At 44.2% G+C, this 23,699-nt stretch overlaps 1 protein-coding gene across 2 annotated transcripts in view; it reads left to right on the top strand.

The window, feature by feature from the left end:
• The window catches only part of SLC12A2 (solute carrier family 12 member 2), a 121,931-nt gene that overhangs the window by 52,494 nt on the left and 45,738 nt on the right, over nt 1-23,699 (top strand). For both annotated transcript variants that reach the window (XM_050945618.1, XM_050945617.1), the window contains exons 8-11: nt 74-201; nt 290-374; nt 3,631-3,782; nt 14,221-14,328. In XM_050945618.1, coding sequence (XP_050801575.1) covers nt 74-201; nt 290-374; nt 3,631-3,782; nt 14,221-14,328 — 473 coding nt within the window. The remainder of the gene's footprint in view (nt 1-73; nt 202-289; nt 375-3,630; nt 3,783-14,220; nt 14,329-23,699) is intronic.

Here is a 23,699-nt window from a genome sequence, read left to right on the forward strand (position 1 = left end):
ATTGATAAATATTGAGATTGTTTACAAACACAGTATAGGATAATACATTTTAACAAATTCCTTTCTCTAACAGCTGAAATATTTACTGAGAATTTTGGACCAGATTTCCGAGCGGATGAAACTTTCTTTTCTGTATTTGCTATTTTCTTTCCTGCTGCAACTGGCATTCTGGCTGGTGCAAATATCTCAGGTGATCTTGCAGTAAGTAGTATGTTTATCATATTACTGCTTAATGTACAGTTTGCATATTTACTTGTACTGCAAGTATTCATTAAAATGTTTCTTTCAGGATCCCCAATCAGCCATACCTAAAGGAACACTGTTGGCCATCTTAATTACCACAATGGTTTACATAGGAATTGCAGTATCTGTAGGTAAATGGTTGATTTTTACTTATTAATTCCTGAAGTATGCTTTGTTATGGTTACAACATGTTTTGCTGTAGCTATGTTTTTAGCTTTATAGGCAGAATGTATAGTGATACCTATAACTAATGTTTGTGGGGGGAAATTCACCCAGATTTGACTGAGGTTTGGGATAACCCCCAGAAAATCATTATTTCCACTTGCAGAGTAGAACTTGTCCTTAAAGCTTTGAACGGTCGATTTGCACTAGGCATGCTCCAAAGCCTCACTGAGATGCCACTCTTTATCCCCCCTTTTCTACCCCCACCCCCAATCTTTTAATCTAGAGAATGGTCCACTGGGCTGGGAGTCTGAGTTCAGTAGGAGACCATGAGTTCAAATGCCTGTTCTGTAGATTGGCCTTAATATTTGAGTATTTCACAACATTAAATATTAAGCTTATGGTCACTTCTGGCAGAAGAAAACCCAGGTTGCTCACATGGCAGACCCAAGTCTCATCTCCTTAGCTACGCTGTCTTTCAGAATAATGTATCAGATCTCTGGCTGCTGCTGCTCTAACCCTAAGACAACACTCCCTGCCCAGAGCTAGAAATCTTGGTATCCATCCATGTTACAGCCCTTTAAACTTCTATTCTCTGTACCTAACTAGTTCCGGTCTCCACTCTTTAGGATTCTTGTCCCATTTTAGTCAGGCTCTTGCCACCTCTTCATTTCAATCAGGCAGCTTTCTCCCACGTGCTGCCCGGGTGTCAGCAGAATGTCTATTGAGACTGCTGCAAATGCCCAGGTTTCAGTTCTGGTATCCAGGCCAGAGCTGCAAATGTGAGGAAGGTCCCAAGCCCTGGGCTTGGAGCATGTCCAGGGCAAATGAAATCTTTGGAGAAATCAACTGCGAACATCTAATATGTCTTTACTTAAATTGTGCAAACCTTTTCTTCTTTTTTCTTTTTTTAAAGGTTTATAACTTGGTGAACTTTTGGGTCCATTTTCCTTTTGGATAGCAAAAGAGGCACATCTCTGATACAAAAACCACCCCTTCCAAACTTTGAAGCCCTTATCCAAAGCACGGGGGCTCTAGAACTTTTTTCAAAGTAAAGATCAGTAAAAATTTTAATATGGGTAAAACAGTGTATTTTTCACTAATCTCATTCTCAACTTACTTAAGTGTTTTGGTTGACATCTTCCAAAAAAGTTAGCCTGAGGCAGATAATTGGCATGGAAAATTTCAGCCCAAATGGTTAAGATATGGCCATTTTTTTTATAAGCAGCTGAAAACAGAGATTTTAATAAAAAATGTTAGTTAACCTTAATATGCAGTGCTAACAATCCCCTCCATGATAGTTTTGTGTTGAAGTTTACTTACTTCATAGCTGCTTATAGCTGAATACAATGTGTGAATATTTAATATATATACAGAAATATTTCAACAGAAAAATTAAATTGAAATCACTGAGCGTCATTTTAGAAATTAAATCTCATTCTGATAACTTTCAGAGGTAATAAACTGGTGAAATATTTCCTTTTCAATGGAGAAGCTATCAGATATCCCATTCTATGTTTTCTTTTATTCCTAAAATGTTCTTGTCATTCTTTCCTTGAAGAAACTTGATCTGCAGATCAGCAAAGACTAAGAGAATTGGCTTAATTCAGTCTTTAAAACTCCTAATTAAATAAATCTGTTTCCCCTTAAATAGTAGATACTACTGGCCATTAGCCAAGCTCCATTTAACTTAATTTCAAGAATTAAAAGGTTAAACAATAACCATTTTACTAAAGATAAAAGAGCTAAAATGTCAAAGTAGTGATCTGCATGTTTTATATAGCAGGGTTTTTGAAACTGAGTTTATTGAATAGCTTAGTTTATTCTTGTTAAACAGGTGTAACTCCATTTATTACCTGGATGCTGATCTATTGTTACTACCCAAAAGAAAACCACTTAGTGAGCTGTGTGTGTGGGGGGGTTTTTTTTTTTTTTGGTCAGCTTTGTTATTCTTTAGTCCTACAAATTAGCTGGCCTGCACTGGACATCTTAACAAGCTACTTAATATTTACAGAATGTTATGGCTGACTTGAGTTATTGAGAAATGGAGAACTTGAATAATACATTTGTATTCAAAACAAGCAAATTTTGAAGTGAGCATATAAGAATGGCATTACATTTGGTGAAAGGAAATATTCTTTTTGAGCACCTGCCAGTATAGAATATCTGAGTGCGAGAATGAGTATATAGACATGGTTTATTTCATATCATGACATTAGTCTCAGACTTATGCAAGAGCCATAGTACCACAAACTAAGTTATAACTATTAGTGTATAGGGGAATGACAACACATTTTCAATAACATGACTAGACTGCCTTTTTAAAAAAAGAGTGTAAAACTTCTTGTAATTTAGAACAAAGATAGTCGTATAGATGTCTCTTTCTCTTTTCTATTACTGCTGTTTTTTGTTTTTGACAGTATTTTAAAACTTTAGCCCCAAAGCCACCCAACAGGTGGCACTTCCCACTCAGCCTACATCCCCTTTGCCCCCATCAGGCCAGTCTCAGTCATGAGTTTTTTAAAAAAAAAAACAAAACTATGTAGATGATAAAACAGCATTTTAAAACATTTTCTAGAAAACAGAATAAAATTGCAAATGTATTCAGAAAGATTTGAATGCCTGTGCAAAACGTGACTGAGCACTCATCATATGAAAACTAACAAATGTAGAACAGCAAGAGTGAAAACAGAACCAAACATAAGGATGTACAATACCAGTTGTAAATAAAAATTGCCCAAGAAATTGACATGCACAGCACAGGAAAACAATATGGACATTATAAAAATCACCAGTTTTAAAATCTAACTTTTCTCCATGTTTGTTGTTGCTTTACTTTTATTAATCATGGATCAAGTAAATCTTTTTGTAGAATTTCTCTGCTTATTTGAGATGGAGCTAAAAAAAGCAGATTGCTTATGTCAGTGTATTAAAAAGCAGTTTAAACATGTGTCAAATAATGTATAAGTGCTTTGTATTGATGATATTGCTAAAATATTATGCAGTAACTAATGCATGATGTTTTCTTGTTTACCTTTCCATCCAAGAAAACGAAGCATATGTGTGTTTGTTAAACATCAGGAGTAATTTAAAGGAAATGCTCTTGTTTTGTAATGCTGAACTGTTAGAATATACTTAAAAAAAAAAAAATTGGCATAGATTTTTTTTGAACAGACTGTTTACTGGCCACTGGACAACCTGTGTTTTTGTTTGGGTCCACACTAGGTGCTTGTGTTGTTCGGGATGCTACGGGTAACATCAATAGCACCATCATTACTGAACTGACAAATTGCACTACTGCCGCTTGCAAGTTAAATTTTGACTTCTCATCTTGTCAGAAGACAAAGTGTCACTATGGTCTTCTGAATAACTTCCAGGTGAGAGACGCTTTAAGGCTTGAGAGGGCATCAACTGAATGTTTTGCCGTTTGTTTGGTTTTTTTTTTTTGTTTTTTTTTGTTTGTTTTGTTTTTTTGGGAGGGGGGGTGTTTTATAGCAAATTTGTGAAATAAGCCTAGATTAAAATGTAGACCATCTACTGTAAATTTAGGTAAAGTCTGGAATATGTTTTGTTCTTTAGGAAACAAGTCTTTGGGTTGGTTCTTTTTTTTTGGTTTGTGGTTTTTGTAAATGTTTCATGTTTTGTTTCTTAAAGGCTTTCTTTAATGAGGCATTTTCGCTATACTGTATACAAGAATAGCAAGGTACATTTGTAGTAACGAATTTTACTTTTTATCTCCAGCAGGGGTGGCTCCAGGCACCAGCACGCTAAGCGCGTGCCTGGGGCAGCAAGCCACGAGGGGCACTCTGCCAGTCACCCCCTGTGGCTTGCCGCCCCAGGTATGCGCTTAGGCACGCGCCCTGAGGGCGGCAGGCAGGTTGCCTTCGGCGGCATTCCTGCAGAGGGTCCACTGGTCCCGTGGCTTCGGCGGACCTCCCGCAGGCGTGCCGCCGAATCTGCGGGACCAGGGACCTCCCTCAGGCAAGCCACTGAAGGCAGCCTGCCTGCCATGCTTGGGGCGGCAAAATACCTAGAGCCGACCCTGATCTCCAGATATAGTTATTGGATACAATCTCTGTTCTTTACATGAGCAAATTGTGTGGGTGATAGGTTGCAGAATGTTCATGGTTTAAAGCTCTGAGCCATTAAAAATTCCTAGCGAATTGGTATATGCAACCTAACAAGGCTTTTACAGTCATCAACTTTAACTATACCTTGCTTTTTTTATCTTCTTACAAGTGAAAAGCTTTTTGGTAATACTGCTGTTCATTCCCTCACTGTTCTAAGTAAATTTTCTTCTATCTTCATCCTTTTTCTTGGTTTAATTTAAGTTTATAATTTTTGTTACCATGCTGATATTCCCAGGATATGTTTGAGTTCAAGAAAAATTTAAAAATGTTTATTCAGGATTCCAAACTATTTTGTAAAAATTAAATCATATTCTCATATTTAAAGGGGAACCTATTAAATTGAAATTTAGCGTATGTGTTTAAGAGGCTAGTCCTGTGCTTCCTCCTTCCCTCCCACACACCAGTTTTTGTGACTTTACAATAATTTTTTGTATTTTTTGCTATATTTATTTCTCTCCCTTGTTCCTTTGTGAAAAACCCACAAACAGGTGAAACTGACTGTATGGAGGGGACAGTGGCCTATCTATAAGAGAAAACTGACTGGCATAACTATTTCAGAGTAACTTCTCTGTGTGAACATTGTATTTTGGAATACATGACTTTAATTCCTTGTGTGAGTGGAGTAGTTATTCTGGAATAAAGTCACTTTTCTTTATTCCAGAACATTGTCTGCATCGGGAGCTATTTTGGAGTAATATATTTGTATGCAAAACAATTAAACTTTGAAGTGAGCATATTAAAATAATTGTGCAGGTCATCTTCTCCATGTAGATAAATCCTAATGGAAAAACACAGTGCTATTTAAATACACACAATTGAAAATACAGGCAACTTTCATTCTGCCAATCTGTTTCAAACTAATTTTATTGCAGGTTACTTTTCAGACAGAAATATCACTTAAAATTTTAAGTAACGGTTTTAAAATGGTCAGTAATCGCTATAATGTGCCTGATAGAGCTCTAATTTCCTATGATTCAGTCATCAAAATTACTCTTATTCTACAACCTAATTCTCTCTCTTCCGCCACCCCGGCCTGTTGCCGAATTCAAAGGATAACAATGGGGAAAGTGAACTTCAGGGTCAAGGGCCTTGACAGAGAGTGACAAATTTTCAATCTGTCTGCTGCACATGGCACTTAACACATCTAAAAAGACCTGATATCTAAAATAGTTTTTAAAAACTTACCTGTAGCATCAGATCTATTCAAGATAGATCTCTGCCAATTTTTCTGTTCATTGAAATCTTGCTAAAATATTTTCTGTTAATAAAAAGAGTTGTACTGTCATAAATACATCAGAGGGACAAGGTGGGCGAGGTAATATCTTTTATTGGACCAACTTCTGTTGGTCAGAGAGCTCTGTGGAAACTTTCCTCTTCAGGATTAGGAAATGTACACAGAGTCCCTTGTTCTCCCTTTCCCCCGTGACTGGAGGGCTATTAATGGGCCACTTCACCTTGAATGTTTCCTTGAAAGATGTGTTTATTGCTTGTGCTAAACAATCTGTTCCACCTTGTATTTAGCTGTGACTCTGTGTATATTTCCTGGTCATGAAGAAGAGCTCTGTGTAAACTCAAAAGCATGTGTCTCTCACCAATAGAAGTTGGTCCAATAAAAGATATTACCTCACCCAATTTCTCTCTCTAGTATCCTGGGATTGACATGGCTACAACAATACAGATTAAATACAACTAGGTCACCTTGTGTTAAAAATGTATGAAAAGAAATTTAACTAAATGCATTCAAGGGGCATACAACCTGTGTGAAATGTCACACTAAAAATCCACCTAAATGTAGAAAATGTATAGCCTGTGTAAAGCCCACATGATAACCAGACCTCATCTTTGTAGTCAAAACTGGTACCTTCATTTTATTTTTAATATAAATACATGTTGCATCTAAAAAACTGTTAGAATAACATTACAGTTACAAAGTCAAGTACTCAAAAGTTAGGGAATGACAGTGTTAAGGTTGCCTGTGCAACTTTAATTTGGCCCCTTGTGCCGTATGGATTATAATTGTCTTTAATTACGTGATCACATACTGTTTTTTGTTTTTTTTTTTTCCAGAGGATCCCTGCCTCTTTCAGTGAACAGGTAGTTTACTGAATATTTCTCCACATTTAATGTGTGACCCTCTGGGCCTTATTACATACATTATCCAAAAATTTCACTGAATACAAAATTAATTTCCTCGAGCATTTCAGTGGTGCTTTCATCAGAGTATTTGATTGAGTGATTCACAAACATTAATTAATTTGTCTTTATAACATTCCTCTGAGAGGTAGTACTATTATCCCTATTGAGCAGGCTGGGATGTTAAGGCCAAAATTGTCAACTAACTTTGGGTGTCCAATTTGAGACAACTAAGATCTGATGGGTTTTTGTTTTTTTTTTTTTTTTTCAGCGTACTTGGCATTTTTATAGCACTTGTATATTCAAAGTTGTAATGTGAGTGCTCGGTACATGTGCAAATTTGGGCATCCAGAAAGTGAGCAGAACGCAATTAATGATCATTGATAAAAAGCTTAGATTAAAAGACTTATCTAGCATCACATAGGAGCTCTGTGGCAGAGGAAGGGATAGAATCCAATTCTTCAGGGCAGCATTCAACTTTGATTTGTTTACTTTGTATAATAGAGACTTTTACAAATCTAAGAAAAACAGAAATATTTTCATGAAAGTCTTTTACAATTCCAAATGTATAGCTTAAACCAGGAGTGGGCAAACTTTTTGGCCTGAGGGCCATATCAGGGTTGCAAAACTGTATGGAGGGCTTGGTAGGGAAGGCTATGCCTCCCTAAACAGCCTGGCCCCCATCCCCTATCTGCTCCCTCCCACTTCCCACCCCCTGACTGCCCACCTCAGACACTCCAACCCTCCCCCCCACTCCTTGTCCTCTGACCACTCCCCTGGGATCCCACCCCCTATCCAACCCCTCTCAAAAACCCCTTTCAGAATGCGGCCCTGCCAACATGGGTGGAGTACTCAGGAGGAGCAGGGGCAGTCATGCAGCTGGAGAGAAGCAGCGGTTTCCCCTTCAAAGCGCCGCTTCTCTCCGGCCGGCTGCGTGGCTGCCTGGTGCTCCTCCTGAGTCCTCCGGCCTGTATTTGCCACGCTCCCACCACCCGCACCTTCCACCTGCTCCCCTGAGGCTGCAGGTGAGCCTCCCTCCTTGCTCTCAACCTGTCCCCGCAGTGCAGCCCCTTCCCTGCCCTCCCCCCGCACGGCGGGTGTGCGGGTAGTGAGCTGCCTGAGTGCTTGGACCTGAGACTCCTTGTTGTGGGGACCCTTATGCCAGGGCACCCTGTATTTGCTGGTAAATCCATCCCTGAGCTGCACTGCCTGTCCAGAGCCAGCCACGCCGCTGCGCTACCTGGCAGGAACTCACAGCCCGACTGCCCACCGAGCTGAGGCTGCGGAGGATGGGGGGAAGCGGGGGAGGGGCTGGGGTTAGCCTCCCCAGCCAGGAGCTCAAGGGCTGGGCAGGACAGTCCCATGGGCTGTAGTTTGCCCACCTCTGGCTTAAGCGGTTCTCCTTGCTCTGTTGGCATCACACAGCATGTCCACTAGAAAATGAAACTGATGAGAATCTCAGTAAGAAAGTGAAACTGGCTAGTGTGTGGTGTTCATGCTGAAAAAGGCAACACTAAAACAAGCATCATATATTGTTTATAATAACTTTCTCTCTGAAATGAGGTTACTTTTAGAATTTAAAATTCTACTTGTATTGTTCTTCCATTTGATTTAATTTTACATTGAAGCACAAATATGTACAGAAAACTGTATTGAAAAGTAGACAGCTATCTCAGACACTAATCATACTTTCAGTTTCCCTTTCATATAAGTGCTTAGAAATAATATCAATTTATTAGATGTTTGTTCCAAGTACTTTTGTTTGGCTGTCTCTTCCATTAACTTAATCTTTGAATTTTGGATTTTTAAAAATGATTTTTGAATTGGACATTATCACTTTCAGATTTGGGATGGACTTCCGAATTCTTCTAGCATCAGAGTAACTTGAAGCATCTACTCTTGGCAAAGAAGCCTCACTTAGCCCTGGTCTACACTACAAACTTATATTGGTATACCAAAGTCTCTGAGGTGTGGAAAATCCACTTCTCTGAGTGATCTAGTTAGTGCTATCTACACCAAGGGTTAGGTCACTATATGTCGATGGGAGAGCTTCGCCTCCACAAGAGGCAGAAGCTATGTTGATGGGAGAAGTACCTACGCTGATAGGAGAAGTGTAGCTGTCCCACTGCAGTGCTGTAAGTGTAGACAAGCTCATAGTGTCTTCAATCCTAGGGTACAGATTACTCTATGGAACTACTCTTTCCATAATTATCCGGTAGATAAGTTATTTTAGGCTTTGGTACTTGGTGTCCTGTAAGAGTACTAATTCAAACAATTAGGTCATAGGTTTCTCTAATGTTTTTATTTTTTAAATTAGGAAGATCTTTCCCTTGCTTTGGCTTCCTTTGTGGATAGAGGCTGGGTACTGTCTCATAATGAATTCTTGTTATGCTAAATAGAAATTGAAATGTATTTTATTAGCTAGGTATTCTTCATCAGTCCCTTAACACTTTATGTGTTTGCAGTTATGTAATGCATGTAGCAGGGATTCTAACAGAGATTTTTTTAGCATTAAAATGAGAAAAAAATCTGTTGTGTCAATGTCTCTGAGAGTGAAAACTCCACACATTTGAGTAAGATATAAAATTTCCAATATTCAGAAGTAATAGTACTCTTGGGGGAAGTCTGCACATCTGTGGATGCGCAGAATTCATCTGTCTCAAATAATTTTGTATTTTCCTGCATAAAATACATTTTTGCCTAGGAAGTGTTACAGTTCTGCCTTTTGCCCACCTGAGGCTGCTGTGGCTCCAGAACAGCCAGCTGCGTTCATGCTGTGTTCTAGCGCCACCGCAGCCTCAAAGGCAGAACTGCAACACTTCTTAGGCAAAATGTATTTTATGCGGGAAAATACAAAATTCTATGCTCGGTGCTGCAGAGTTCCCCCGGGAGTAGAGTTCATCACAGCACCCTGCCCGCAGAACCAGGTTAGGACAGAGTGGGGCACACAGGGTTGCTGAGGGGGTCACAGACTGAGGTTCAGAATGGCTAGTGTGGGTGGAGACAGACTGGAGAATGGGCTCAAAGCGTTGAGCCTGGAGATGGGGGGTGGGGGAGTGGGGCTGCAGAGACCCATGGAATGGGGATGCGGTGATGGGCAGATGTGCCTGACTGAATGAGAGAGGCTTGGGGTCAGCCAGGGTCTGCATGGGGAAAGCTTCCCAACACCCTAACAATTCCCCCTCCCCCTCCCCCTCCAAAAAAGAAAAGAAGAAAACCTCTCGCCCACACCCAGCGCCCTCCAGGTTCACTCCCAGGCTCCTTCCCTCTCCGTCAACTCATCTGTTACCCCGACTCCCCGAAGCCTTTGCACTGCTTCTGACAGGTGCAGAAAATACAGTTCTGTATTGTAAATTAAATGAATTACACAACATTCTGTATTAATATGCCTAATAAGGAATCTATTTGTCCAAAAAAAATTACCTGCTGACAAATATTTTGAAATCATTTACCAAAATAATTGTAACCGGTGTGATTATATTGTGTTGTTTTGACAAATAAAATGTACAGAATATTGCAGAATTCTTAATTTTTTGGCAAAGAATCCCCCCCCCAGGAGTATAGTAGGCAGTACACAAATATAGGTAGATCACAACTTGGAAAGTGAACAGAAAATATAAATAGAAATTTAGAACAGAATTGTATTGAATGCATGCATGAAGATATGGTAGACTGAAGGCCCTTGAATGTCCAAAACAATTTAAACTGAATGGAAAGAAATATGAAGATAGAAGTGATCAGCCTTTGTTAGTAGATTCCCTCCCACATATAACCTCTGGATCAAGTTTAACCTTAATACTGACTATCCTGGGTTTGTGCAATGCTTGTTTCCTTGATGATTAAGCATTCTTATAAGTTCTTTTTTTGTCTCTAAAGTTACTTGGTATGTACCCTCAACCTTAACACCTGCTTAAAATAGTGACTTCCGAATGTGATTGTTTCAGTATTACATCTTTAGTTACTTTTGTGATGGTAAGAAACCCAAATCCCAATCACAGGTGGTGTACCGCTTCATTCCTTACTTACAAGAATTTGAATATTTCAAGACAGAGCAATTCAAAGTGCTTAGTAATACAGTAGGAAAATTAATAAATTGCTGATATATCAGCAATCATTTTTCAATATGTTTAAGATTTCTGTCATCCTTACCAGTAAATATATTGGAGTTTCATAAGTGATTTTTAATAAAATGATGATTTTAATCTTTTTTCTTGTAATGTAGAAACTCACATCGGTAAATCCTTTTTCTCTAACCCATTTACTGCAATATTTATTCCATCAACTTTATTTTCCATGAAATCCAATGCCTAAACTCCATTTTCTGAGATCAAGGCCTGGTCCACACTACAGCGTTAAATCGATTTAACCCTGTAACCGTCCACACTACAAGGCACTTTAAATTGATTTTAAGGGCTCTTAAAATCGATTTCTGTACTCCTCCCCAACGAGAGGAGTAACCCTAAAATCGATATTACTATATCGATTTAGGGTTAGTGTGGACGGAAATCGAAGTTAGTGGTCTCATTCTTTTACTGAGCTACCCAGAGTGCACCGCTCCGGAAATCGATGGTAGCCTAGGACCATGGACGCACACCACCGAATTAATGTGCCCTAGTGTGGACGCGTAAAATCGATTTTATAAAACCAGTTTTATAAAACCGGTTTTAATAATTTCGATTTTATGCTGTAGTGTAGACGTGGCCCAAGTGATAATTTTATGTTCTGGAACCAGGTTTTTCTAATTTCATAACTGCTAAAGTGTCTTCCGAAGCAAGTAATGACACTTACAGTAATCTTATGACTTGTGGGAGCATGGCAGTTTAATTATTTGTTAATCAAATTGCATTTGAACTTCAAGAATATATAGCTATAATTAACATATGCTTATATATAAAACATATCTGATAAGTGTACATTAAAATGTGCACAATGCATGAAGATGTTTTCTTGGTTTCACCTTGTTTTTCTATCTTTTGTGCTTTTATCTTTGGTGCACTGTAATAACAATCACATCTTTATTTTAATCTGAATAGCGTTTGCCTAACTAAAAACAAGTTCTGGTAATCTTCTAGTCTTCTGTTAGGTAACATCCTAGTAGCATCTCCTTACTTGTTTTCCTCATTAGTGAAATTTTTTTGTTATACATTTACCATCCTAGAATATAAGTTTTCTCCCAGTAAGCATTCTAGCTGAAGTGACTAGGAAACAAAGAGGTGCACATGCTCCTCGCTCTCTTGATAAAATTCCAGGCTTTATTATTGGAGGGAGGTTGGCCACCTTTCCTGAAAGTATAATCTTTGCTTGGTCCTCTACTACTTCTTTTTCTAGCTCTATTTCTGTGAAGAAAGATGGAAACGTTGAAAGACAAAAAGAAGGAAGATTAATTAGAGTCACTTACCAAAGGGCCCAATTCAAGAAGGATGTTTATAAATTGGAGAGGGTTCTGAGAAGAGTCATGAGACAGATTAAAAGAATTGGAAAATGTGCCATATGGTAGTCTGAAGAAACTCAATCTATTTAGTGTAATAAAAAGAAGGTTAAGGGGTGATTCAGTCTGTAAGTACCTATACGGGGAACAAATGTTTGAAGATGCAATCTAGTAGATGAAGGTATATGAAGATCTAATGGCTGGAAACTGAAGCTAGACAAATTCAGACTGTAAAATGCAAATTTTTAACAGTGAGGGTAATTAACCACTGGAAAAATACACAAAAGATTGTGGTGGATTCTCCATCACTGGCAATTTTTAAATCAAGATTGGATGGTTTTTTTTAAAACATAAATGCTCTAGTTCAAACAAGAAATGTTTTGAGGAAGTTTTATGCCCTGTGTTATGCAGGAGATCAGATTAGATAATCACAATGGTCCCTATGTGGTCTTTAGAATCTATGAAATTAATGTTTGCAAGAAAATGTTGAACCATCCACAGAGATTGCATGCTCTTGGTCCTAGGAGGGGAATACTTTTTGTCTCCTTTGTCAGACTGGACCTCATCATATCACTCCCTTTTGTGGCATATAGTTAAAACACCAGGTTGCTTAAGCTCTAATGCATACCAGCAACTGGGAATGGATCTCATGGCCACTATAGCACTGTTCTTTCATCCAGCAAACTAAGTATTAGATCCATTGACATTCAGGGATTATCTCATTTTCTCTTCCTTCCCTTTTCCACCAAATAACAGACCCAGAGCTCTAAGAAATCAGACCTTTGGGGAGTTTTTTGTTTTTTTCCTTCTCTATTCCTATTTCTCAGGCAATAGGGGAAGCCTGAATTTATACTTTCTCCTCCATCCAAGTCTAAGTACCACAGGACTAAAGCTTGTTCTTAGAGTTCTGCTTGGTTTTCTCTCTCAGGCCACATAAGTGGGTCTCTAATTCTTCTGCTCTTAATCAGTCAGACTTCCCTGTAATTTTTGGCTTTTTTTCTATTGGCCTTCCATATGTGGGGTGGGGGATGGGGATTGGTCTGCCTAATTTCTTGCTACTGCTGGTCATAAGTCCTCTATTAGCTGCTATGACAACTTGATTTCTTTCCCATACAGCATCTGGGGCCCTCCTTGCTTTTTTTTGTGTGTCTCCTCTGTTTCTGCTAATTGCTTGTTCCTCTAGCCTTAGGTGGAAAAGGCTGTTCGTAAGACTGAACAGACAGGTATCCTTCCACAAACAGACCTTCTTCTTCCTTTTAAAGAATTCTTCCCCTTAGCTTCTAGCAGTTGCGTAAGCTGGGATGATCTTCCTGAGAAAGGTGGGGTAATTTCCCTGAAGAAGAGTCTCATTGAAACAGTTTCCCTATTTATAAATTTTAAGAGGTTCAGTCTGCAGGATACTGGCCACCTTCCCGGTAGCGCTTCCACAGTCTAAAATCTGAGACTGATATTAGGGAGAGCTCTTCAACAATGTGACTTCCTTTTCCTCAGGATTTTAGGTATCGGAAATTTCTGTCAGACAGACACCATCTCTATGCCTGAAGCCACACCTTATAAAATACTGTATTTTGTCAGACAGCTAAAATTCTTCTCTTAAAACTAAATTCTCTTTTGACTTATTGCTCTTATCGCTGTAACTGACAGAAAAGTGAATTCTTTCCTTAGGCCATTAATGAGACATTTTTTGATGCACTTAAGATTGGTAGTTGCATTATGTTTTTTTACAAGTTTATGCCGTTAAATTTGGCCCACCAGATTCTCTAGCTGAAGAGCTCAGACTTGGTTGAACAGAGCAGCTAACAATCTGTTTTAAGAAATCATATATATGGCTTAAAAAAAGTTTGAGTTGGAATAAAAATGCCAGAGTTTACTGTGCTGAAATATTCTCCATACTTTGAATGGTAAATGGTATTTGGAAAAAAAAAAAACTAGGAGTTGTAGAAATGAAAAAACAGCAAGATTCTGCAGATAGTGTTGAGTGAATGCTATTGTAACAGTCCTGAAGGAGTTCAACTGAAACATTTGTCTACAGAATTCTAGTTTATTTTTATTAAAGTAATGGTTTTATTTGGAGGCAGATGTTTTTAAGTCCAAGAAATTAAAATGTTTATGTCCTGCTTTCAGGTAATGAGCATGGTATCAGGATTTGCACCACTGATTTCCGCTGGCATCTTTTCAGCCACCCTTTCTTCTGCATTGGCATCTTTAGTGAGTGCACCTAAGATTTTTCAGGTAAGCATATATAATGTCTTTGTTTCATAACAAAAGAACTTGAATCAGCTTTAAACTGGAATAATGGGAACAGGGAGCTTTTGTATACTGGTGTCTTGATTCATATCACTTGAGAGTCACACACTGATTCTCAGCTGTTCTACTTGGAAATAAAACACTAGCACCATTGCCTTCTAAAATGGAGCTGGTAGATGTAAATTTCAGATCAGCTCTTCTGACATACTGACCTTATATCTGGTATTGCTGTCTGTAGAGTTGAGATTCTGTAGTGTTTTGTTCTGGCATGGAGCTGGTTTGGTGCAAAGAGACTCAGCCAAATTTTCCTGAATTATCGGATTCCATTCTATCTGAATCTGGAGTCCTGGGCAAAAAGGGGCATGTTCCAGTACTAAGTACCACTACAGCCTTTGCCTTCAGCCTTCATGGCAGGCCTGTTGAGCCACGAGAAACGCCGACTCCAGTATTGGTTTCCTATGTGAGTGCTGAAGGAGGAGGAGGAAGTCTATCAGAGCCATGAGAACAATTCTTCAGTGCTGTCCCGTGAGGTCTTATTCCGTTGGTTATTGCTAGTACTTCAGTATCAGTGTCCAAGTAGTGACCATATGGCAGTGGCCTCTATGCGACTGGAACTGACTTTTGTGTTTAAACAAAACATTTTGGTGCTGAGATGTCTTCTCTTAACTTGACCCTCTTGCCCTCTTTCTTGATGCTGAGTAGGGAGGCATCTAATATTTCCCCTTCTCTCCCTCTCAGCCCCCTGGATTATATGATACTATGGCATTACTCAGTAGTGATTCATTTCAGTGCCCACCTCTGCTGGTGTCAAAGCTTTGCCAAGAAGCAACAGACTCAATTTGACTTCATTCGTAAGTTTCACTGTTCACTGGACTCTGAATACCAGCAGTTAAAACTGACAAGTGTGGTCATTTTCTACTCTGTTGTAGTGTGACCAAGTTATAAGTAAGGCTAAGTTGTCATGGATATTTTTAGTAAATGCCAGGGACAGGTCATGGGGAAATAACAGCCCATGACCTGTCCCTGACTTTTTTACTAAAAATATCCCTGACAAAAAGGGTACGTGGGTTCAGCACTCACTGCTGCTGGGGCTCCTGCATTCCCTTCTAATGCGGTGAATGTGAGCTCCAGTGTCCACCTACCCCGGGGGTGGGCTGCTGCAGGGTGCCCTTGCCTCAGGCAACTGGTAGCTGCAGGGTCCCCCAGCCACTGGCTGCTACTGCAGCAGCGGCTGAGCAGCTGCATGGGGTCCACCTGCTGGTGGCTGGGCAGCTGCGTGGGCAGGCCTAGCTGAGAGCTTCAGCCCCAGGGCAGAAAATGTCACAGAGGTCAGTGGAAGTTGTGGATTTTGTGACATAATCATAGGGTGACCAGATGTCCTGATTTTATAGGGACAGTCCTGATATTCAGGGCTTTTTCTTATGTACGTGCCTATTACCCCTTACCCCCGTCCCAATTTTTCACACTTTCTATCTGGTCACCCTACATAATCATAGCCTTAAGTTCTTCTTCGAGTGATTTGCTCATATGCATTCCAGTTAGGTGTGCGCGCGCTGCGTGCACGTTCGTCCGAAGACTTTTTTTTACCCTAGCAACACTCAGCGGGTCGGCTGGGCGCCCCCTGGAGTGGCGCTGCTATGGCACCGTATATATACCCCAGCCGACCCGGCCACCCTTCAGTTTCTTCTTACCGCCTGTGTCGATCGTTGGAACAGTGGAGTGCGGCTTAGCTGACCTCCACCTTCCCTAGCTACTCATAGTTCTCGTTGTTATCGTGTACATAGTTATTGTTCTTATATATAAAACTCAGTTATAAGTTCTTACTTAATAGTATAGTTAGTTTAGTATTACTTAGTGGGGTTCGGGGAGTAGCCCCTTCCTCACACCCGGCGCCAGAGCTCATGCCCGGCTCACTGGGTTTCAAACCATGATCGGCCTGTCACAGGCTGATGCCAACAGGAAACCCACACGACTCCTGTTAAAGTGCCTTGGGGAATCGCACTTAACAGCTACGTGCCCTATTTGCAAAGCTTTCAAGCCGCGCACTAAAAAGGAGCGGGACATCAGACTAAAACAGCTCCTCATGGAGGCGGCTTTGACACTGCCACCTTCGGCACCGAGCACCCCTATGGCACCGGATCGCACCGGTACACCTAAGGACTCTCGGCACTGGCCGACACCGGCACCGAAGTCGACTCTGCGTCGCTCCCTCTCCCCAAGGTCGAAGAAGGCCAAGACTCCTGCTGCCTTGGCGCCAACTACGCCGCAGCCAGAGAGCGCGCCCAGTTCGGACCGCCCGGCACCAATACCCGCCGCGGCACCGACTAAATCGGCACCGTTGATTCCAGTCCCGCAAGTAGAGCTCACCATGCCATCCACACCTGAGGCGTATTCGGCGGCGAGAGACTTAATCGCCTTGACGGACTCGGCACTGCCGGTGCGGGTAATCCAATCTCGGGGCAAGCCGACCCTGCCTAGACCACCGTCCGTCGGCACAGCGGACCGGCACCACTCAAGATCACGGTCTGTAGACGCTCCAGGTCGAGACAACGCTCCCGCTCTCGACGCCGCTCGCAGTCCTGGCACAGTTCCCCTACACGGCACTGGTTGGACTCGTGGCACCGGTCAGACTCCTGCTCTCCGCCTCACTATTCGCGGCACCGCTCCAGCTCTCGACGTCGATCCAGGCACCGTACCTCTTGGAGCCGTTCACACCACAGAGACTCGAGATCTCGGTCGACCTCCCGGCACCGGTCTGGTCGCAGGTCCCGATCTCAATCCAGGTACCGCTACGCATACCGGCACCAGTCCCCGTTAAAGAAGGGAGCGGGGTCTGTCGGAACCTCAGCCCAAGGTTTCTCTGCTCCTCCATGGCCGTCCAGGCAGTCGTCTGTGTCCTCCCACGTGGACAGTTACTACGACCAGGAATGAGATACGGAGATGCCTACCAGGGTCTTCCAGGAGGTCCGGTCTCAGGACCCGGGACCTCACCAGTGATCCTTTTGGACACCCTGGGCGTACCATCAGGCCCAGGGTGCCCCATTGCTCCAGACCCGCTCTGCTTCCTCAGAGCATCGAGCCCCAGAGGCCACCATTAGCCGTCCCCCTCCAGCTGGGACAGAGGAGCTGATATCCCATCCACCAGGTTCCCCGGTACCACTGCAGCAGGAACCAACCCAGGAGCAGGAGGCCATCCAGGACCCCCTCATTCCCGGTCTATCGTCCTCTTCCTCCCCAGACGAGGTGGTGGCAGGGACCTCATCATCAGGGGCCCCACCGATAGACCTCAGAGCCCATCAGGACCTACTTAGGAGAGTGGCGCTCAACATCAGTCTTCCCGTAGAGGAAGTCTCGGAGGTTGAGGACCCAGTTGTTAGCATCCTGTTGGCAGATACCCCCGCTAGGGTGGCTTTGCCTTTCATCAAAACCATCTAGGCCACTGCTGACACCTTATGGCAGTCCCCAGCCTCCATTCCACCTACGGCAAAGGGAGTTGAGAGAAAATACATGATGCCCTCTAGGGGGTACGAGTATCTATATGTTCACCCTCCTCCCTCCTCGTTAGTTGTCCAATCGGTCAACGAGAGGGAACGCCACGGCCAACGGGCACCAGCCCCCAAATCAAAGGAGGCTAGGCAGATGGACCTACTGGGCTGCAGGGTGTATTCGGCAGGTGCCCTGCAGCTCAGGGTAGCCAACCAGCAGGCCCTCCTGAGCCGTTACAGCTACAACACCTGGGCGGAGTTGGGTAGATTCACAGATCTTCTACCGCCGGACTCTCACCAGGAATTTGCCGCATTCCTTGAAGAAGGGAAGAAGGTGGCTAGAACCTCCCTCCAGGCTTCTCTCGATGCGGCCGACTCGGCAGCCAGAACTCTGGCCTCAGGTATCACCATGAGGCATATCTCATGGCTACAGGTCTCCAACCTGCCATCCGAGCTCCAACACACCATTCAGGACTTACCCTTTGATGTCAAGGGTCTGTTCTCTGAAAAGACTGACCCCAGGTTGTAGAGTTTTTAAAGGACAACAGGGTCATCATGCGCTCTTTGGGCATGCATACACATGTGACCCAACGCAGACCCTTCCAGCCCCAGCCTCACCGGCCTTACTCTGTGCCCCGGCAGAGACAAGACTTCAGCAGAAGGCGCGGGAGAGGTGGCCGTAGGTGCCAGTCTGGACCCCAGGGGGGGTCAGAACAACGGCCCCACAAAAGCACCTCCGGGTCCTAAGTCTACCTTTTGAAGATACGCACGAGGACGGCGTACCAGTTTCAGGACAGGATCTTTCTCCTCCCTTCTCCAACCACCTCTCCTACTTCATCCCGGCGTGGTCCCAATTGACCTCCAGACATATGGGTCCTACGGACAGTGAAACAAGGATACCGCCTCCAATTCGTTTCATCCCCGCCTTCCCACCCCCCAACCCAGTCCCTCTTCAGGGACCCCTCTCACGAGCAAGTCCTCTTACAAGAGGTGCAGTCTCTCCTCACCGCAGGAGCAATAGAGGAGGTACCACCAGACGAGAGGGGAAAAGGGTTTTACTCCCGCTACTTTCTGATCCCCAAGTCCAGGGGAGGCCTCAGGCCCATCCTAGACCTGCGAGGCCTCAACAAGTTTATGGTCAAGTTGAAGTTCCGCATGGTCTCCCTGGGGACTATTATCCCGTCCTTGGATCCTGGAGAGTGGTATGCCGCCCTCGATATGAAGGACACGTACTTCCATATAGCCATCTTCCCTCCACACAGGAGGTATCTTCGCTTTGTAGCCAGTCACCGGCACTTCCAATTCACGGTCCTCCCCTTCGGCCTCTCTGCGGCCCCGAGGGTGTTTACGAAGTGCATGGCTGTCATCGTTGCCGCCCACCTCCGCCGGCTGCAGATCCATGTATTCCCGTATCTGGACGACTGGCTCGTCAAGGGAACCTCCCAGACTCAGGTCAGTCAGCACGTAAACATAATCACGGACCTATTCTCTTGGTTGGGGCTGCTCCTCAATGCCGAAAAGTCCACACTGGTTCCCACACAAAGGCTGGACTTCATAGGGGCAACCCTGGACTCTACTTGAGCCAGAGCCTACCTACCTCAGCCACGCTTCCAGACACTGATGGCAATCATTCGAGGTCTGCAGAACTCCGCAGTCACCTCGGCTTGCACGTGCCTTGGCCTACTAGGCCACATGGCCGCCTGCACTTATGTGACCAAATGTGCCAGGCTCCGCCTCAGGCCCCTTCAAACGTGGCTCAACTCTGTCTACCGTCCGGGGAGGGACTCAGTAGACACTCTGGTGACCGTTCCTCCGAGCACCTTACACTCCCTTGACTGGTGGCTAACACCCTCCCTGGTGTGTGCAGGGCTACCGTTTCATCCACCACTGCCCTCGCTGTCCCTAACGACAGATGCGTCATTTCTTGGTTGGGGGGCTCACCTCGGTCACCTTCACACCCAAGGCCTTTGGACATCACAGGAGCTGTCACTCCACATAAACGTCCGGGAGCTGAGAGCAGTCCGCCTCGCATGCCAGACGTTTCAACAACGCCTTCGTGGCCGTTGTGTCTCAGTGTTTACGGACAACACAACGGCCATGTATTATATCAACAAACAGGGAGGGACTTGCTCTTCTCCCCTGTGTCAAGAGGCCATTCGACTCTGGGACTTCTGTATAGCCCATTCGATAGACCTGGTAGCATCCTTTCTCCCAGGGGTTCGGAACACTCTAGCGGATCAGCTGAGCAGATCCTTCCTCTGTCACGAATGGTCGATAAGACCGGACGTTATTCATTCGGTCTTCCGGAGGTGGGGCTTTCCCCTCATAGACCTGTTCGCCTCTCGCACGAACAGGAAATGCCAAGCATTCTGCTCCTTCCAGGGTCTTTCGCCAGGATCGATCACGGACGCATTCCTCCTGCCATGGGAGCACCATCTGCTCTACGCCTTTCCACCGTTCCCTCTGGTTCACAAGGTTCTAATAAAACTCCGCAGGGACAGGGCGCATCTGATCCTGATCGCGCCAGCGTGGCCCAGACAACACTGGTACACCACACTGCTCAACCTGTCCCTGGACAGCCCATTTACCCTACCTCTCCTTCCATACCTCATAACGCAGGACCACGGCAGTCTTCGCCACCCAGACCTGCAGGCCCTTCACCTCACGGCATGGCTCCTGCATGGCTAAACAGATTGGAGTTACGCTGTTCCACTCCGGTACAGCATGTTCCCCTAAGCAGCAGAAAGCCTTCCACTCAATCTACGTACCTGGCCAAGTGGAAACGTTTCTCCTGCTGGTGTGCAACGCAGAATGTTGGTCCCTCTGAGGTCTCGATCCCCGCTGTTTTAGACTACCTCTGATCTCTTAAGGAACAGGGCCTGGTGATATCTTCTCTGAGGGTGCACTTGGCGTCTATCTCTACATTCCATCCCGGAGAAAGTGGCCACTCCGTGTTTTCCCACCCCTTAGTTTTTAGATTTCTTAAGGGCCTGGAGTGCCTCTACCCCCCAGTACGCCGCCCTGCCCCCACCTGGGACCTCAACTTAGTCCTAAGCAGACTTATGCATCCGCCCTTTGAGCCATTGGCGACTTGCTTGCTCCTACACCTGCCGTGGAAGACAGTCTTCCTGGTGGCCATTACATTGGCCAGAAGGGTATCCGAACTCCGGGCGCTTACGATGGACCCACCGTATACTGTCTTCCACAAGGACAAGGTACAGTTGTGACCTCATCCGGCGTTCCTCCCTAAGGTAGTGTCAGCTTTCCATATCAACCAGGACATCTTCCTCCCGGTCTTCTTTCCGAAGCCCCACTCTTCTCGATGGGAGCAACAGTTACACTCCTTAGATGTCTGGAGGGCGCTCACTTTTTATATCGAGCGGACAAAGCCCTTCCGGAAATCCCCCCAGCTGTTCGTGGCAGTCGCTGAATGGATGAAAGGTCTACCCATCTCCTCCCAGAGGATCTCCTCCTGGGTAACGGCGTGCATACGCACATGGTATGACCTGGCTCATGTCCCCTCGGGCCATCTCACGGCGCATTCTACCAGAGCTCAGGCTTCGTCAGCTGCCTTCCTGGCCCACGTGCCTATCCAGGAGATATGTCGCACAGCGACCTGGTCATCAGTCCACACCTTTGCTTCGCACTGTGCTCTGGTCCAACAGTCTAGAGATGATGCAGCCTTTGGCTCAGCAGTTCTGCACGCTGCCACATCTCACTCTGACCCCTGCGCCTAGGTAAGGCTTGGGAATCACCTAACTGGAATGCATATGAGCAATCACTCGAAGAAAAAAAGACGGTTACTCACCTTGTGACTGTTGTTCTTCGAGATGTGTTGCTCATATTCATTCCAAACCCACCCTCCTTCCCCACTGTCGGAGTAGTTCCAAGAAGGAACTGAAGGGTGGCCGGTTCGGCTGGGATATATATACAGTGCCATAGTGGCGCCACTCCAGGGGGCGCCCAGCCGACCCGCCAAGTGTTGCTAGGGTAAAAAAGTCTTCCAACGAACGTGCACGCGGTGCGCACACACCTAACTGGAATGGATATGAGCAACGCATCTCGAAGAACAACAGCTACAAAGGTAAGTAACCATCTTTTATGAGCAGCAGCAGAGGCAGTGGACCTGTCTGCACAGACTCTCTGGAAGAAAGCACTACACAGAGCCTTCAAATGTGAACTGAAATCTTCTTAGCAACCAGATGAGCTAAAAAATAAAAAATGAAGGTTTAAATTCTGCAGAAGCTGTTGGTACTTGTTTGGGAAAGAATCCTGCTTGCCACAGCTTAGTGGTATATTCGAGGTCTGCTTAAGAAGTCCTGTGGTTGAAGAGCAAGGTAAACTGTTGGGAAGCAACCAAAGATTAATGTGTTTGATCTGGAATTTAAAGAAGAAGAAAATATTTCCACAATGAGACTGTGTATGCAAAGTTGTGCTGCTGCTGCATATGATCAGCAGCCTCTTCCATCTGAGTATAGGGCCCTTAAAGTTTTAGATTTAAAGATAAATTGGAAAGCTTTTATCTGCCAAGACTTAAGCCCAGAGTTGTTTACTATGCAGTAAGTGATGACATACTTACAAAACTCTGCACTGTTTAAATATTCAGTTTACTGCTTTAGGTGGTGATAATTTTGGCTGTCCTTGCATTGAGGCCATGGATTGAATTGGTTAAGAGATTGTCACTTGTTGAGGTGGTTCCTCTAGGTCAGAACTAAGGGAATGTTGCTTGGCAATATGATGTGGTTTACTCCACTCTTTGCAGTACCTTTTTCTGTGGCTAGAGAAGCTGATAGTTTGACTCCTTTTAGTGAGCACTAAATTAATTTTTAATGTTCTTGGTAGTCCATTGATCCGATGATGACAAATCTGTGCAGATCATCTATTGTTGGTCTCATGGTGTGCCCTCTGACTATACAAGCCAATTCTAGAGGTGCACATTTGGCTGCAGATGATGCATGGGAAGTTCGCAGTCAGTGGGTTGTGCGCTGCTGGTGCTCTGTGACGTCGTTCGCGTGCCTCTTGTAGACGCCGGCAGCGGCCTTCCTGAAAGGCGATGCAGGTATTTCTGACTGTTGCACGCCACTGTGTTCTGTCGCTGGCGGCGTCCTCAAGGTCCCTATGTTTGATACTGCTGTACAGCAGATTGGCTTTGATGGTGTCCTTGTAACGTTTCCGTGGACGACCTATATGCCGGATGCCCTGGGAGAGCTCGCCATACAGAAGCTGGCGGGGGATTCTGTTGGCATCCATGCGACTGACATGACTGGTCCAACGTAGCTGTGACTTCATGATCATCATTTCGGTGCTTGTCATCTGGGCTCTCTCGAGGACCTCAAGATTGGGCACTTTGTCTTGCCAGCAGATCTTCATGATGTTGCGGAGGCAGCGCATGTGGAATGCTTCGAGCTGCTTGATGTGATGCCTATATAGTGTCCATGTTTCGCACCCATTCAAAAGAGATGAAAGAACAGCTCTGTACACAAGCAGTTTTGTTGACATCTGGATGTTGTGGTGGTTTAAAACTTTGACACGCAGATAGCCAAGTGCCTGGCTTGCTTTGGATGTTCGTGCTTTGATCTCATTATCCAGTGATCCATCACTGGATATTACACTACCCAGGTGTTTAAAGTTCTCTACTACTTTAAGCTGAGTACCATCAATGGAGATACTCGGGATGGAGGCATTTGATCCAGGTGCAGGTTGATGGAAAACTTCTCTCTTTCTGAGGCTGATAGTTAGTCCGAAAAGTTGCGAGGCCTCGGCAAATTTGTTAACAATGTGCTGAAGATCATTTTCAGTGTGAGCCTTGAGGGCACAGTCGTTGGCAAAGAGTGCCTCAAGAAGGAGTTTCTGCACTGTCTTAGTCTTTGC

Source organism: Gopherus flavomarginatus, chromosome 3, assembly GCF_025201925.1.
Source record: "Gopherus flavomarginatus isolate rGopFla2 chromosome 3, rGopFla2.mat.asm, whole genome shotgun sequence".
NCBI classification, from domain to species: Eukaryota; Metazoa; Chordata; order Testudines; family Testudinidae; genus Gopherus; species Gopherus flavomarginatus.